Source organism: Canis lupus, chromosome 7 (assembly GCF_048164855.1).
Source record: "Canis lupus baileyi chromosome 7, mCanLup2.hap1, whole genome shotgun sequence".
NCBI classification, from domain to species: domain Eukaryota; kingdom Metazoa; phylum Chordata; class Mammalia; order Carnivora; family Canidae; genus Canis; species Canis lupus.
In genome coordinates, this window is record NC_132844.1 from 56,464,337 (window position 1) to 56,482,074 (window position 17,738).

Here is a 17,738-nt window from a genome sequence, read left to right on the forward strand (position 1 = left end):
ATCTCTTCCATAGCGAATCTGATGCTCACTTCCACACAACAATTGGCTTCATAAAATTCTTTATTTTCCAGGATCTGATGGGAGAACTGCCTTGTCAAGAAATAGGATGCATTTCCACCAACAGGCCTGAAATCAATGAGCAACTGGTCCTTTAGGAGCAGGTTCCTCGCTGGGTGCAGTAACACCACTAAAATCCCAGCTCGATAACTGACAATTTGATTTGATTATGGGCCCACGCTTTTTTGGAAAATGTGTAACTATATAACAAACAATATGGGAGAAGTATCCTGAGTTCAACCAGAAGAAAGAGATATATTTTTGAGAGTTATTTCAGGAAGGCCTTGCTAGGAACACTTGAGAAAAAAAAGAATTATTACTGGAAGGAAGGCAAGAAGGAAGACAAAAGGGAAAGAATAAAACAGGGAAATCCTTCAGGTTTTTTTTTTTTTTTTTTTTGTAGGGCTAACTGATTGACCTGTATTATATCTGGATGTAAGACAAAAATTAAAAGATGATTTAAAAAAAAGTATGATTTACTTCTTCCCAAATTAGAACATTTTTATTTAAATGATTGAAAATGGAATGTGTACAAAGCAGCATGTCATCTTTGTACATTGTCCAATAAGTCTCTGCATCGAACTATATTTTGGCAGGCAGTCTTTTCATCTTCAGACCAGCTATTCCCCTGTGGCCACAATTTTCCAAGTATTTTTCCAGCCTCTCTATCTTTTACCAGACCAACACCAAAGCTTGCATGCTCCCCTGTGCTGGGCCACTCCCAGCCCTCAGTGACCCTCTGTTTGACATTGTGCAAAGAGTAAACAGGAAAGCAAGGCTGGGACACCAGCACAGAATAGAAGTTTGCCCTTGTTAAAATGTAGCAAATCTAGCAAATGAACCTCAGGATTGTCATTCTAGAAGATTATGGAATCACAGAGGAAAGGTAAGATAATGATCACTTAGTCCATTTTTATTACTTTGTTTTAGTTTACAGATGTGAATAAGGCATATTGACATGCAATGATTTGACCAGGTTGTTACAGATGTGAAGCAGGAGAACCCAAGTAAAAGCTAAGACAAAAACAGAATCTTAATTGTTTGATATCTTCACCAGAACTTACTCTTAAATTTCACCATAGGACAATACTAGTTCTGGAAAAAATTTAATACTGAGGATTTATTTATAAATGGTATAATAATGGATGCCTACCCTACTTTGTTCATTTTTTGGATACATAGGGCAGGTATTTTACTACTGGATTGAAAATTATGCTTATTTTCTGTTCTAAGCATGCAGCGTGCAACATGACAATGAGACTGAACCTCTAAGCCACATTTGATACACAGTCTTATATATGATGAATTATAGGTTATCAAATAATGAAAATCCTATCTAAACTTCTTATAGCTTTTAGTAAAACAAGATGTTTGCATAAACTCCTCAGCCATTACCAGCTAGTCATTTCCTACCCATACAGAAATGGTAATCAGAAGTAGTGGATTTTCCCAAAGAATCATACTTATCTGTACCCTATTAAAATAAAGGTAATTTTTCAAATATCAAATATCATTGGAATTCCTCTGTGTCATACTATAAAGCTATTAATATAAATGGATTACAAATCAGAAAAACAATTCCTTTGTCAGATTATGTGTCTATTCTCCATTCAAAAAGTCTGGTTTCCAAAAACTAATTTGCTCCAAGCAGAAAAACTCAACACCCAAGGTTAATGTCAGCTGCCCAATATCCAAACATCTCTGCCATCACATTATAATACTTCCTAAAGAAACTTTTGTTTAAAACAAAACAAAACAAACTAACAAAGTAAACCCCACATAAATTCCCACATGGCGATGTTCTCAGAGAGGAGGCTGGCTCCATTCCCAGCCCCACACTGAGTCCAGATTGGCCTAAGCCAATTACTGCACCACCATTCCTCTCACCAGGGCATGAGATTTAGACAGGGGCATGAGAAATAAGACTTAGGAAAGCCATTGGAGATCTTTTGGGGAAAGGCCTCTTCGCTCTCAGATGAGATGCATAGAAAGAGGCACCTTCTTCCCCAGGATCTAGTTTTGCCTTGTTTTGTGGTCCGTGAGCAAGCACAAGCAAAAAGCGCATGCTCCAGGGATGGGCAAAGCAGAATGAGGAAGAGGACTTAGGCTCTTAATGACAAGCTGAACCTCTAAAATAACAAGCTCTATAATTACCATTTCTCCAGACATTCTGTTGTAGGAGGTAAGAAATGTCCTTACTGTTTAAACCAATTGCAGCTGGAAATATCCAAAATGATAAAGACCAAAACTGCCTTGAAAACTGTGTCTCTCAGGTATGCCCTTCCTAGATACAAGAGGCCTGACTAAGAGATGTGGGTAGGCGCAATGCAAACTCCTTAAAGCCACAGAAGAAGCTCAGTGAGCATTTTCTAAAAAGCCCCAAAGCCAGCATTGCTTGAGATGGCTGTGGTAGAGTGAGTTCTGTGTAAAGCTGCATTATTCAGCCTCTCCTGCGACTAAATTCTAATCTTAGGCTGTAAGAGGAAGGGAGGTATGCCATTCCAGACTGAGCCAGAAGCACTTCTCTGGTGGGCTCTTCTGGGCTCTGTCCCCCCTTGCAGCTGGCTGGCTAGGAATGACCTCAGGAATGCCCTTGGAAGCCAGGAGCTAAAGGTGGATGAATGACCCATGGAACTGAGGTCTACCTCTTCCCGCTAAGCAGAACTAGTCATCATGGCTATACCTTGAACAAGATATAAACTTGTATTGTGTTATACCGCTAACATTTAGAGGTTTATTTGGTGCAATCACTAACATTATGCCTTAGTTAACGAAACAAGAACTACAGAGTTTTGGTGAATGGCGATATGAATGAATTGACCAGTAGATAAAGAACATAATCACATATCCAAGTGTATAAATAAGGAAACAGGATCAGAGAGTTCGGCGTCTCGCCCGAAACACCCAGAAAGTAACTTGTGGAAATGGCCTAGAACTCAGCTATTTTGTGTGCAAATACATGTTCCTCTGCTGTCCTATCCTTCAAAATGCCAAGTGGATAAATTCCAACTGGTTCCAAGTCTTGAGAACTGATATTGACCAACACATAACAGAAAAGACTAATCCTAGGTGAACTAAACAGCACAGATTCTTGTGTTGTTACTGACTGGCCTCTAAATGCACTGCTTTCAGCTTTATATTAAGCTTTATTTTAAATCAAGTTAGCTAAAACTATCATGTGATTGATATTCACTGATATTTTAGTGCAAAGTAACTTCCTGTAGGTTAATCTGGAATGTTGCTATCTCTTCCCTTCTTTGAGCATATACTTTATCTTCCTAATGAATCTATAATAGTATTTGACATTAGCTTTTCATAGCATGAAAATTAAGGAACCATGCTTTTCTTCTTTCCCTTAATTTTTTTTCTGTTAAAAATATGTTTTCACCATACAAAAGAGATTTAAAAATCACCTACTGAACCAGTTTGTCATTGTTGACATGGGAGGTTATAGGTAAGCATGGGAAAGAGGCTTGAATGATCCATGTGGCAATAGATTAGAGTCAGAGACATATGTAAAAACTCAAATTTAACCTAGTATAGAGAGCCATGTAAAGAAATATTTATAGATACACAAATGCACAAATTAATATATAGACAGTCCCTAATTTACAATGGCTCAACATAGGATTTTTCAACTTGATGATGCTGTGCAAGCATTCCATAGAAACCAGACCTCAAATTTTGCAAGCCATATTCAGTAAGACAATCTCTTCTGATGCCGGGCAATGGCGCTGAGCCACAGCTCCCAGTCACCAATGCAACCAGGAGGGTAAACAACCGATGTATTTACAACTATTCTATTGTTCACTTTCAGGATGATATTCAATAAATTACATGAGATATTCACACTTTATTATAAAATAGACTTTATGTTGGGCTGCCTAGGTAGCTCAGTCAGTTGATAGCTGACTCTTGACTTTGGCTCAGGTCATGATCTCAGGATTGTGAGACAGAGCCTGTGGTCAGGCTCCATATGGATGGAGCCTGCTTAAGATTCTCTCTTACCCTCTCACTCTGTACACCCCCTGCCCCCGTGCCCCTCATATGTGAACTCACTCTGTCTTAAAAAAAGGCTTTATGTTAAATGACTTTGCCCAACTATAGGCCAATGTAAGGCTTCTGAACATGTTAAGGTAGGCTAGACTAAGCTATAATTTTGGTAGTTTAGGTGTATTAAATGCATTTTGAACTTACAATAATTTCAACTTACCATGGGCTTATTAGGATGAATCCCCAGCATAAGTTGAGGAAGATCTTTACAGTCATGTATTTTCTTGCTGTCAGTTGGAAAGGCTTAGAAGTGATAACACCACAACAGCAAGCAGCACATTTAGCACCCAGATTTTTGTTTCTAATACCATTGTCTAATCAAACAAACCAGGGCTGGTTAGAGAAATTAGAGAAATGGCTAATACTGGGCAGAAAAGATAAAAGACAAGCTTGGATTATCTTACAGTACAAGAAAGAACAATATTATTTTTTTTAAAAAGCACATAATAATGGGTTATGTCAAAGGGAGACAGAAACTAATGGACAGAGTTGGAACAATCTGAGCAACAAAATAAAGTAGTATTGAGTTATAACCCAAACACAATAGAAATATGTCTAAATATCCATTAGTCCATACTAATATAAAAGCATTGAGGGGCATACAAGTGGATCATTCAGTTAAGCAACTGCCATCACCACAGGTCATGATCTCAGGGTCCTGGGATTGAGCCCCCCCTTCCCTGAGTCAGACTCCTATCTCAGTGGGGGTCTGCTTCTCCCTCTCCTCAGCCCCTCCCCTCAACTTGTTCACATGCTCTCTCTCACACATAAATAAATAAAATCTTTTTTAAAAAATGTTGAGTAAATAGAATAGTAAGTGGAATATAATAGAATGAGAATAAAAAAGAAATCTCATACAGAAGCATGGGATAGGTTGGAGAACCATCAAGAATATTATAGAAGCTGTTCTTGCCCTCGGTGGGGATGCAAAATGAATGGTCACCAAGATCACTTTCAATTTTAAAGGCTGGAATGTGTCTCTAATCTTGTATATAACACCACCTTTAAGCTATCACTCTTAAGCGCTGCCCCTGTTATAGAGCTCTCTGCAGTCTCATTGGCCTCCTAACTGAAAAACTGATTTCACTAGCAAACATCAAAGGCATCTTTTAAGAGGATGAGTCCTTCAGCTTCTTTGTATGCATAGATGGGCACATCTCTAAGTATCTGATGAAGAACAGGTCCTTTCACCCAGATTGAGAAAGTGTGAATGAATCATCTTTTGAAACTCCATCTTCTCCATGAAGTCAATGCAAAAAGAACAGAAGCTTTGGAAGGCAGGTCTCCAGTTCACCACCAAATTTAGCACTTGTCTTCAAGACTTCTTCATGTTTTCCAGAACATTGGGTTTTGTGAAAGGTCCAATCAGTAAAAAATAAAGTACACATGCACATCTATTAATGTAAAAGTTTCCGAATTCGATGGGGTCTGCAGGTGAGACTTTGTCGCCTTCATAGTGGTGGGTACTGAGGGAGGAATTGTACCCCTAGGAGTCTTCTTTCCTCTGGGGTGAAGTGGACTACTGTTTTACATTATCAAATGACTCCAGTGTGTTTTCCCCCTAGCCATCTAGAGCCTTCTAGTCCTCTTTCCGCAGGCAAAAACAGTGTGATAGAGGTCCCAAAATGTTTGTTTCTGGACTAGCACTCACAAGAGAAAGATTAGCTTCTTGGTCCACTTCGCATCAGAGTAAACCTGATGGAAAGGAGAATGGGGGAAGGGAACTGAAATCAGTTTTAAGAACTTTTTGTCCTAAACTTCACAAGCACAGAAAGTAAATGTAATATTTTATGGGAAACCACACATTGCCTGTGGATCTTCACTACCAACACGCAAGCGTTGGATACACACACACACACACACACACACACACACACACTCCAAGCCACAGGCTAGACTGCTATTGGCAAATGCCTCCTCTCCAATCACCAGAGCTAGGGAAGAATCCGGAGAGCCCCAACGCACCACCAACAGATGGGGTCTCTGGCAGCCCTGGGCTGCAGCCTACTAGTCTGTGGAATGACAGCGTGGAAGGTGTTGCAAGGAAATCCCTTGCATGCTTTGTGGTATGTTAAAAATGCAGCATCATCCTCTCTGCTCCCTTGTCTTCGGCTGGAAAGCAGAATTCGAGGGCACCGTTTCCCTATGGGGGCAAAAGCGCTGCTCGCCTCCAGGAGCCCTCGAGCTCCCTCCCTCCACGCCCCCCCCACCCCAGCCTCTAACTGCCATTGCTCCAATGGGCCGGCAGCACCTTCACCCGTTTCCTCCTCCATTCACTCCAGCCAGGAGGGAAGAGGGAAAACAAAACTCTAAAAATAACTGCCAGCATCTTAAAAAAAAAAAAAAGCAAAGCTTAGCTGCCCCCCCCCTCGGCTCCCTCCCTTCTAGTCTGTCTCCTCCCCGCCCCCCCCGCCCCTTATGGGGCACATGTCTGCTTCTTACAACACCGAGGCACATGGTTTCAGTTAGACACCGAACCCCGTCAGGACGGAGAGGGAATCCACATCTGTGGGACGCTCCGCGCGGAACCACCTCCAGCGAGGGAGGCCGGGGGACTGCAGCACCGAGATGAAGGGCTAGACCCAGGGAGCCTGCTCATGCGGTGAGAGGGCGCGGGCGGCGGCGGGGGCCGGGGAGGCCGGGCCCGTGGGCCCCGCGGGCCCCCACGCGCGCGGCCGGCGTTTGCCCGCCTTGCTGCAACTTGCTGCAGTGTTTGAAAGAGTAGTAGGAGCGCATGGAGGTGGGGCCGGGGAGAGACCAGGCGGAGTGGCCGGGGTGAACGCGGGGAGGGGGGAGGCGAGGCGGCGGGGCTGGGGAAGGGGGCTGGCCCGGAGCCGGGCGGCGGGGGACGGGGAGTCGGGGGTAGCCAGGCGCTTACACATGTCACATGTGCTTTTTAAGACGGCCGGGAGCGCCTGCGAGCTGGATCTGGTGGAGGATGCTGCGGCAGGTGCTTCGCAGAGGGCTCCAGTCGTTCTGCCACAGGCTGGGCTTGTGCGTGAGCCGGCACCCCGTCTTCTTCCTCACCGTGCCCGCAGTCCTGACCATCACCTTCGGCCTCAGCGCGCTCAACCGCTTCCAGCCCGAGGGCGACCTGGAGCGCCTGGTCGCTCCCAGCCACAGCCTGGCCAAGATCGAGCGCAGCCTGGCCAGCAGCCTTTTCCCCCTGGACCAGTCCAAAAGCCAGCTCTATTCGGACTTACACACCCCTGGGAGGTATGGCAGGGTGATCCTGCTCTCCCCACCCGGGGACAATATTTTGCTCCAGGCTGAGGGGATCCTGCAGACCCACCGAGCCGTGCTGGAAATGAAGGTGAACCACAAGGGCTATAATTATACTTTTTCCCATCTGTGTGTGTTGAAAAATCAGGATAAGAAATGCGTGCTGGATGATATTATTTCAGTGCTAGAGGATCTCAGGCAGGCTGCCGTCTCCAATAAGACAACAGCCAGGGTGCAAGTGAGGTATCCCAACACTAAATTAAAGGTATGCTCCTCCTGCATGCTTCTGCCAATTAAAGAGGCAGCACTTCATTTCTTGCCCTAAACAAGCAAAGAAAATGCAGAGGTCTCATCCTTAAGACTCAGAAGCTAATGCTTCTTTCATTTCTCGGAGGGGAGGGGGGAAGATGGGCAACTGAGTGAAGAAAACAGGCCATGAATGGTATGACTAGATATTAAGAAATTCAAAGCCAAACAAAACAAATGCCAAAAATGGAAAAAAAAAAAAAAAAAGAAAAAAGAAAAAAAAAAAGTTGTTTCTGAGACCCTGCAATTACATCTTTGTTCAGGGTTAATAAATCAGTGAATGGAAGGGGGAGGGGGAGTCCTGAACAATTTGGGGGATTTCTTTTCATTATGGGGCTCAATGTATTTCTTATTACTGATTACACATCCACCTGGTGCCATATCCACCTATTTACATCTTCAGCCTGGCTTGATTTTGACGTGTAGAGATTTTGTGTTTTGGTGCCCTGTGAGTGTGTGTCTGAAAGCAGTGGATATGAATGTAGTAGGGATTCCAGGAATTATGTGTAAGTGTGTTAGCATAGCAAAAGAAGCAGAAATTTTCTGTGTGTAAAAATGGGGAAATGGAGCCAACTGATGTACTATTTTACTGAATCCTGTTATCTCCCTTTTTCGTGACAAAATCTAAACCAAACCAAGATGATTATAAGAGCCCAACAGCAAAAAAAGAAAGAACTCCACAGTCAGCAAAAATTGCAAAAAAAAAAAAAAAAAAAAAGATCATTTCAACATTAAATATATTGTGCTGTTTAAACTCTTAATTCAAATTTTGTTGCTCAAATGAGATTTCTAAACTCATTCTCCACTGTCAGGATTGAGCTGCTGCAGGCAATGAGGCATGCAGTCTCCAGGTGACTGAAGTTTCAGGGACAAATGTGACTTCCAAAAGAGTCACTGCACCATTTGTATGCTCGACCCTGTGCATGCTCAGATGCTACAACCAAGAACTCCCAAGACAGGTGTTTCCCAAGAAGGAGGAATTTTCTTTCTTCTAATACATATAAGGCTATGTGTGTGTGCTTCCATGGAGATAATGGAATAGGAAGGACCTCAGTTTGGATAAATGGATGGCCTAATATAGGAAATCATGAATATTTCTGTTAATGTATCTGGTATAGTCAGCATCTATACACGATTTAAAAAGAACTTTCTCGGTTTTTTTTTTTTTTTTTTTTTTTTAGTTAAAAGGCTCTTTTTTTGTGCATTGAAAGAGGACTTCATGCACTCAGAAAGTAGGGATTCCTCAGGAAACCTCATAACCTGACTCCTTTTAACATGTTGTCCTTGTTCAAATGCATCCAGAGGCTGACAGGGTTTCAGCTTTACAAAGCCGAGCAGTCCCTTGAGGTTTACTGAAACTAGACAGATGATTCATCAGCTTGAAATCTAGGTAAGGGCTCGCCTGCCTCACACTTACTGAAGGAGGCATGCTGAATATATGTGGTTGGGTAGCTTGCTTTTTGTTACCTGAATCTGTTGCCATCAACATTATCACTTGCCACAGAAAAGGATGGAGTGGAGAAGTGATCTTCCCAGACTACAGTCTTTTACCTCAGTTATTACCTATGCCAAACATCTGGTGTAAAGAAAGGTTGGAAACTGTGTCATAGTTAAGTTTCGATTTGTTTTCCCTATTGAGGCAAGTTTGCAGATTATTCACAGGCATTATTAGTTGGGTCCCTTGTTTCCTTCATTCAGCAGTACCCTCCAGGTGTAAGAGCTTTGTCCAATCGGCCACGGTGAATATTTCGTTTACCTGGCAATGTTATTATGGCATTTACAAAATAAACCCCTGAGGTTTTTCATTCACTCATTTAATAATTGGTTGTGCTCCTATGATTTACTAGGGGCTTTTCTAGGCCTACGAGACAGAATTTGGGGTAAGATAAGCAAGGATCTTATTCTCACTGAGCTTAAGAGTGATATATGTCGGCAACCTCACCCAGAGTTATCTTGTGAGCAAGGACTCTGAGATTTCTGGGTTCCTCATTGAGTCAACACCACACTAAGCCTATAATTGGAGCTCCATCTAAACTTTTTTGCTGATTGGTTAATAGATCTACATCTTGGTAGGGGTCAGTGAGTAATCATAGAAGAATGGAGTAATTGATCACAAAGACCAGTGTAGTAATAAAATTATTCTATTAACCATAAAAAGAACAGGAGAATTATATGCCAGCTCTATAAACTGTAGAGCCCTATTCTAGTATATTCTAATGTCAATGTCTCCTCAAATGTGCTGCTGGCTTGACTCTCTCTGCATGGCATCAGTGGGAGTTGTAGAAGCTGTTTGGGAAAAATGAATACTTTGAGTCTCTTCGGAGAGCAATGGGCCCTCTCAAGCATCCAGAGGTAATCTCAGCCATGGGAATGTAACATAAAATATAATTTGTGCAATAAGTACCATGGATACCTTGAATCTGATCGAAGTGTCTCCAAGGACTTCTAAGTTAAGAACTCCTTAACTCCTTAACTCCTTAGTTCTAACTTCTAAGTTAAGAACTCCTTGTCACAGAGCAAAATGAGACAGCCTTTTGTTTGGATTACATGTTATTTGGAAATGATTTTGATTCAAATGTGGCACTGGTTCTCAAAGAGTGTCCCTGCAATGTTGATGTGTGGTAAAGTTTGAGAACGTCTAGTGTACGTGATTTGAGGGGAAAGTTTGTACTCATGTGTTATGGCCCTCGAATTCATTTTGCTTTCCTCTGCTGTACTTGGGTCACCATCCTTCCCAAATCAACATGGAAAATTTTCATGGTAGAAAATGCTACTGATGGGCCTGGGAAGCAGGAGTTATGGAAAAACGCAAACTAACTAGCACAGGCTGGATAATGAGAGTAGGAATTGGCAATCTCTTGACATGAAGAAAGCAGTAGGTCAGTTCTTAGAGACAGTCTGAAAATGCATAAACACTGATTGGCAGAAAGAAGTAGCCAGACACAGTTCTGACAATTGGAAAGGCATCTTCCAAATGTTAATTAAGACACTTGAGTCATCCTGAGCACCGAACAGTTTAGAACTTCTGATAAACATGATTTTCTTGACTAGGTGATCCAGAGAGGCAGGGACATGGAAAGTTGACTGGTATGGAATTCCAAACAGAGGCTCAAATAAAGCTGGTATGGAAAAAGCAGGACTCAGCTTAGGACACTACAGAAGAAATGAAACATATACACGTTTTCAAAAACTGTAGAAAAGATGACAAAATCTACAATTCCTACATCTATGTGATATGAACTCTCTAAGTGTATTTGTCATTAACATCTTTAATTATCTCCATTATTATATCCCAGATTAGGCACAAAGGTCATGTCCTGTGTTGCTTCTATATTTATTCTTGCACCCCAACCTAATCTGATTCTTTGTAGATAGTGTTCACATCATTGATTAGCCTATTGATTGATTTGTACATTAGTACTGTAATATCACAAAATTATCATCACTTTTCAAACCTCTGTGGCATGATTTTTTTAAAGGTGCTTTCTACATTCTCCAGATTTCTATAAAGTGTTTTTGGTTTAAAAAAAAAGTGTTTTTGGTTTAGAGTCATTTATCATCATTTTTCAAACCTCTGTGGCATGATTTTTTTAAAGGTGCTTTCTACATTCTCCAGATTTCTATAAAGTGTTTTTGGTTTAGAGTCAATTATCATCACTTTTCAAACCTCTGTGGCATGATTTTTTTAAAGGTGCTTTCTACATTCTCCAGATTTCTATAAAGTGTTTTTGGTTTAGAGTCATTTTTTCTGTTTTTCTTCCCTTAGTAAACCTACATATCACCTGCATAAATTAATCCAATGTGGCCAGACTGAATTTTTAAATTAAATACATACCATCTTGCTAAAACGAGGCTCTTGAATAAAACCAATAAGGCACTCAAAATCCTTAAGCAAGAACTACTCTGGACTCCAAGAAATCTTTCCATGATTATTCAAGTGGCTCAGGTGTTGGCAGGTGGTATTTCTCATGATAGGTCATCGTGACCTCACTTTTCCATCTGGCTAATTCTAAGAGAGTAACAATGTTCATGTCCTCAGTTGTTTATTTTTACCACAGTGAAAGGCACAGGTAAAGAAGAAGCAGACAAATGCAGTCCATGGCAAATGATGAGAAATAAATGAAGCAGGTTTGATTCCCCTGCAGCCTGTCCTCCCTGTTAAATTTCATTAATATGATGCCTACGAACAGATGTTTAACTGAATTATCTGTGCTTCAATATACTACACTTAAGAACAGGTGCAAAGAAAGACTTTCCTGTTTCTTAATAAAGGGCAGTGTTTCTTTGGGTACATTTCCAGGCTCGGAGGATGTTGCCATTGATTATTTAGTTCCAATCTCAGTGGAAGGGCAACTTAAGCCAACACGGAGAGTGGGGACTAACATTATTTTTAGAAATTTCCAAGAAAAATGGTTCTATAGATCTCTTTCTCTGATTTATTCTGAAATCTTATAAGATATCCATGTCAGGATCTTAGGATATTTTGATTTAGGTTTACCTTTCTGATTCTCTCTCTTTTTTTAAAAGATTTTATTTATTTATTTGTTTGTTTGTTTATTTATTTGAAAGAAAGAGCCACACAAGCAGGGGGAAGGGCAGAGGGAGAAGCAGACTCCCCACAGAGCAGGGAGCCTGATGCAGGGCTCAATGTGGGGCTCAATCTCAGGACCTTGTCATCATGACCTGAGCCAACAAGACACCCTCTGATTCTCTCTTATTAGGGGAAAACATTGCTACCTTATTGAATGTTCTCATTGTGTACTAAGTGGTACTGGTGTTTTATACACACCATGTTATTTTTACGAGTTTATGAGTCAGGGGAATATTTGTATTCTTATTTGATAGGTAAGGAAACTAAAGACCAGGAAGTCAAATGACTTCTACAAGGTCCCCGAGGTAGTACATGTTGGAGCTGGGATTTAAATCCATGTCCGTCTATACCAAAATTTATACCCTTAATCACAATAGTAGACTAGGTCCTATGATACCTTGCATCACTCTTTGTAGCAACAGGCTTTATACTGAGGAAAATCTAGTGTCCTAATTCTCAAGCCATCTCAAATCCACATTAAAGACCACTGCTGGGCAGTCCGGGTGGCTCAGCGGTTTAGCGCCTGCCTTCTGCTCAGGGCTTGATCCTGGAGACCCGGGATCGAGTCCCACGTCGGGCTCCTTGCATGGAGCCTGCTTCTCCCTCTGCCTGTGTCTCTGCCTTTCTCTCCCTCTCTCTGTCTCTCATGAATAAATAAATAAATTCTTTTAAAAAAATTAAAAAATAAATAAAGACCACTGCTGACCTTTCACAGTAGTGTTCCTGTTCAGTCAGATCACCAGCCCCTAAAATGGTGAAATGAAGCCTCTCTTCTCTTACTCTTCTCTTCTCACTTCTCTTATTCACCCACAAGAGAGTACAGCTTCCAGTCTGGGCAAAATCCTACCCTCTAACTACCATGGAACCTGCTACAGATTGTTTAGCAAATTCCTCACTGGCACATGATTTCATCTTTAATATCATTTCACAGCAACTCTGAACAAACCATGGTGAGTCTCCAGGATCAACAGCAAGTGGGAAGCCTATAAAGTGGCCCAGGGTTTTCAGACAGGGGATTTTGTGCCAGACAAGCTTGGGTGTTTTAAAAATTGGCATCAGGAAAAATGATTGATGAGATAGCATGGGATAAAACACTGCAGACTAAATTGAGAAATGTTCAGGAAATCTAAGTTCTAAACCCAGTTCTTTAAAGATCAGTTGTGTGAAAATGGACAAGTCCCATTACCAATCTGGGCTTCAAGTTCTTGGATTCTTCTGTAACATTCCACTATGTAGTAGATAAATATCATCACAGCAGATTTGGGAATATATACTAGAATAGTTTTCCTGTGGAAAGAAGTAGATGTGTTTGGTTAGATGTGAACTATGCTTTTGAATGATGTTAATCATAGTTTCCTAATGAAATTATTGTACATCTATTTTCTAGTCATCATGTCAGGAGTAGTCAATGAAAGTTTTCTGAGTGCTGGTTTAAAAGCTGGTCCCTGTAGAAAGAAAGCAAGGAGAGACCAAAGAAAGAAGCAGACCACTCTAGATTGGGAGGTGACAAGTGTAATGATCCAGAGAACTTACATATAAGGGTTGTCTTGAGCAGCCGCAAGATGAGTAGGTCTCTATACTGGCCTGCAAGAATCTTAAAAGTTTATATCGAGGCCTAACTGGGTTCAGTCACATATACTGTCCAGATGGTCTCAACAACACATTGTTCTCTCAAGGGTGCATCCTTGAAAACGTCTCCCACTATGAGAATAGTGGACAGAACATATCTTCCAAAGCCAGGGGAGGGGCTGAGGAGCCTCTGACTGCCCAGGTCCAGCTCCTGGATCAACTGGTGGTTACATTCTCTTGACAACATCCTCCAACACTGAGTATCCAAATGGACAAAAGACTTGCTTGGTATGGGGGTCTACCTCCTTCTCCTTGGCTTCAACAAAGACCTATTTTTAACTAAACTAAATGATCTTCATAATTCTGTTTGTACTCTTTTCATTTTTGAAAATCAAGGTTTAAGGGATGTTTTTTTAAAAAAGGAACAGAAATCATTCTCTCCATTCTTCTCATTTGCTTATTCTCAGTTTATCTGCTGGTATTTCCCTGTCAGGTGCAAGACTACCAAGAGCCTGGGGTTAAGGGTAGAGAAGAGAAGTCAAAGAGACACATACAACGTGGGGGAAGCATAGAAGGAACAAACCACTTCCCCCACAAAATGAACCACTTCTTTACCTCTGCTGCCACTTTAAGCAATAATTAGCTCTAACAGTTGTTTTCTTAATCTTTTCTATGATATACATTATTTAACTGAAACAAACTGTTATATTTTGCTTTCATATTGTGTTTGAAGAGTATTTCTATATTGTGTTTGGAGAGTATTTTCCATCTTAAGATTTTATTTATTTATTCATGAGAGACACATACACACAGAGGCAGAGACATAGGCAGAGGGAGAAGCAGACTCCCCTCAGGGATCCCCATGTGGGACTCGATCCCTAAACTCCAGGATCATACCCTGAGCCATCCAGGTGTCCCAGTATTTTCCATTTTAACCCAAACAGCTATTACATCATTATTGGACCATGTTGCTTTTAATTCAGTTTTAGAAGGATCAGCATATGCTCAAACCTATTCTAGATACTTCTAAACACTTCCCTATGTGCTCAGTATAAATATTTTTAAAGAAGAATTCTGGAAATTCCAAGATTCTAGATTTGCATAAGACAGTTCTAGATTGGACAGAAGGTCTGTTTGTTTCCTGAGTGAAACAGATACTCTCTGGGAGTAATTCATTTCTCTGGATTGTTTCTGCCCAAATGCTGGTGGGTAGGGTTACATTCATCATAGCCCTGGCACAAAGCAACATTTAGGCAATGCTTCTGGCTCACAAGGGTGCTGAGTTTCATTTTAAACCACAGAATCAGTTTCATTTTGTTTTCTAAGACCTTGCTCCCCACAGTGTTATGTATGGACCAGGAGCATCAGTATTACCTGGGAGCTTATTAGAAATTAAAGCTTCCCAGGTCACACCTGATTGAATTTTTCACAAGGCCTCTAGATGACCCCTATGCATTTGAGAGTTGGAGAAGCTCAGGTCTAAGCCATAAAGTTGACCTAAGGATTCCTCATTTGTGGCTGAGCTTGAAGTAACACATGTCAATTCAGGCCAAAAACACCAGAAGAAAATTGAGTAATTGAGCCTGTAGCGGTATCATTGAGTCATGTGATAGAGACACTGAAGAAATGCCTGGAGAATGAATGAGCAGCTATTCTACACTGAGAAACCCTCATCCCTATCATCTGTAGTCGGGCCTGTCACCTGGTTAAGCTTAAAGCTGATTACTGTCGTTCAATATTTTCCAAAAGTGTTGAAATTAAATCTAACCATCTCTTTAAGAAAGTATATCTGCAGCATTTTTCTCAAGCCCCTTTGCTGTTATTTCACAAGAGTAGCAACATTAAGGCCTAGTTAGCTTAATTATGTTAATATAATATGAGAACACAAGGTATAGGAACTATCCATAGGAGCAAGAGTATTTGGGAAAATGAAATACAAAATTACAGTGGAACATATTTTTAAAGTGGCCTTGCAATCCATGCTTTTCTCAGGCAGGATTATTACGGCAGAGCCATTCACTGAAATCAAGGCTTATTCTCTGTCATTCAAGGGAAATCAGAGCCTCTGAAAGGTACCTGATGAGCAGCTCTCAGGATGAATGGACTCTGTTTAGTTATAGGATTTGTAGGTTAGAACAGCCAATGTTTTCCCTCCAGAGCTACCCTCCCAACATGGAGAGGCCTCACCTGAGCCACTCTGACTTTCCTCTGCTGTCTCAAAGGCTGAGGGAAAGTACAGGCTCGTGATTCTAGGAAGTGGAAATATGTTCAAAGGGTTCTCCTAACTTCAGGAGGTCCTGAATGTCTGTGGCAGATGGAGCCTTGCCTGGATGGTTCCGATTCAGCCACAAAGTGTACATTACCTTTGAATGATCATGTCTGCTCTTTCACCTCACCAGGTTTCTTAATAACGTGGAAGGTGAGAGTGTTTGGTTCTGATTGTCACTACAGGTCATACTAATATGGGTAAGACACACCTTTGATTCAAAAGTCATTCCTAAGCACATTTCTGCAGGCAATGATTGCGTTGCTGCTACATGCAGGGCTTGGTGTTAGGCCCTGGGGTTCTGGGATGTACAAAACAGGAGTGCATTTGCCCTCCAGGAGTTTGACCCAAGCCAAAAAAAAAAAAAAAAAAAGCGCATATATTCCTAACTACAGATGATCATGGGGGAAAAATACATGATTCTGTGAGAGTGGAATACCACGTCTTAGGGTGTCGGAAACGGTCTTCTCGAGGAGGTGACTGTTAGCTGAGATCTAAGGGATGAGAATATTAACACACAGGGGTTGGGAGGTAGAATCCGAGTACAAAGGGGACGACATGTACCTTAGAAGCATTGGACAAGAGCCACTGTGGATGGAAGTTTACAGAGATGGTGGGGAGGGTGCTGAGGGCCATTGTCATAGTTTTTTGAGGGTTGGTGTAACAACCTCAATTAGATCCAGGACTATGGATCTAGATTGTCTGGGTTTAGATCTTTGCTCTGCCCCATTAGCTCTCTGACTCTGTGCAAATATTTTCGCCTCTTTGTAACTCACCTCCCTCCTCATTGTCCCTACCTCTTAGAGTTGAGTAAGTTAAATGAGTTCAGGATGCCTAAAAGCAATGCTACTCAAGCTCTAATTGTTACCTGGGGATCTTGTTAAAAATGCAGATTCTGTTTCAGTAGGTCTGGTGTGGGTGACAGTCTGCATTTCTAGCAAGTGATGCTGATGCTACTGGTCCATGAACCACACCATGAGCAGGATCAGTGTGCAGCATTAGACCACTACCTGGTTCATTGCAAATTCTTGACCACTGCCAGTGGCTTAACTCCTTGAGCACTGATGCTCTGCCCTTATCCAGATTAGGTGAAAAGCTCTTTTTGTCTCAACCCTCAAAGCTGGAAAATCTTTCTGTCATATGGTAGTATCCTTATTTCCTTAGTAAGTGCAGCATGAGGGATGCAGATCCCTCTGTTTTTTGTGCTAAAAACCTTAAGCCTCCAGGGTTATCATTCTGAATGTGACCTCTCTTTGTGAAGGATAGGAAAGAGCAGATAAGGAAAGTGTGGGACCTCAAGGTTTCTGTGTTCACTGGGTTTGGTAGTATCTCAGAGGTTACATTTTTGTGATATTCTTAGTAGAGCTAGCCTTGACCTTTTTCTCCCCCTAGACATTTGTGTTGTTCTGGTTCTCCTATGTTTCTGATGTCTCCTATTCTCTACTTCTTACTGGCTCCCTCTTCTTACTATTCCCATATTTATAATGGCCCCCACAAAACATTATTTTTCATGGTCTATTCTCTCAATATTCTCATTCAAAACAAACACCTGTTTTCTTCCACATCTGTGACTCTTTGAATGGCACCTCTATTCTGTTATTTACTCAGGGTCAGAATGTCCATCACCTATAATTAATTCTTCCTACCCCCCACCCTCAAACAGCCGAGACATAT

General features: G+C 41.4%; 1 protein-coding gene and 1 long non-coding RNA gene across 3 annotated transcripts in view; one reads left to right on the forward strand and one right to left on the reverse strand.

The window, feature by feature from the left end:
• Nucleotides 1-949: 949 nt before the first annotated feature.
• Nucleotides 950-7,645, reverse strand: LOC140636909 (uncharacterized). The gene is made up of 2 exons (XR_012034159.1): nt 6,989-7,645; nt 950-5,805 (listed from the first exon to the last, which is right to left on the reverse strand). It is a non-coding gene; the product is annotated as an uncharacterized lncRNA (long non-coding RNA).
• PTCHD4 (patched domain containing 4) overlaps nt 6,982-17,738 on the forward strand; it is a 53,765-nt gene continuing 43,008 nt past the window's right edge. The window contains exon 1 of one of the 2 annotated variants that reach the window (XM_072832731.1): nt 6,982-7,597. In XM_072832731.1, the coding sequence (XP_072688832.1) occupies nt 6,998-7,597 (600 nt within the window). In that variant the 5' untranslated portion in view covers nt 6,982-6,997. The remainder of the gene's footprint in view (nt 7,598-17,738) is intronic. The other variant, XM_072832732.1, reaches the window with a different exon arrangement.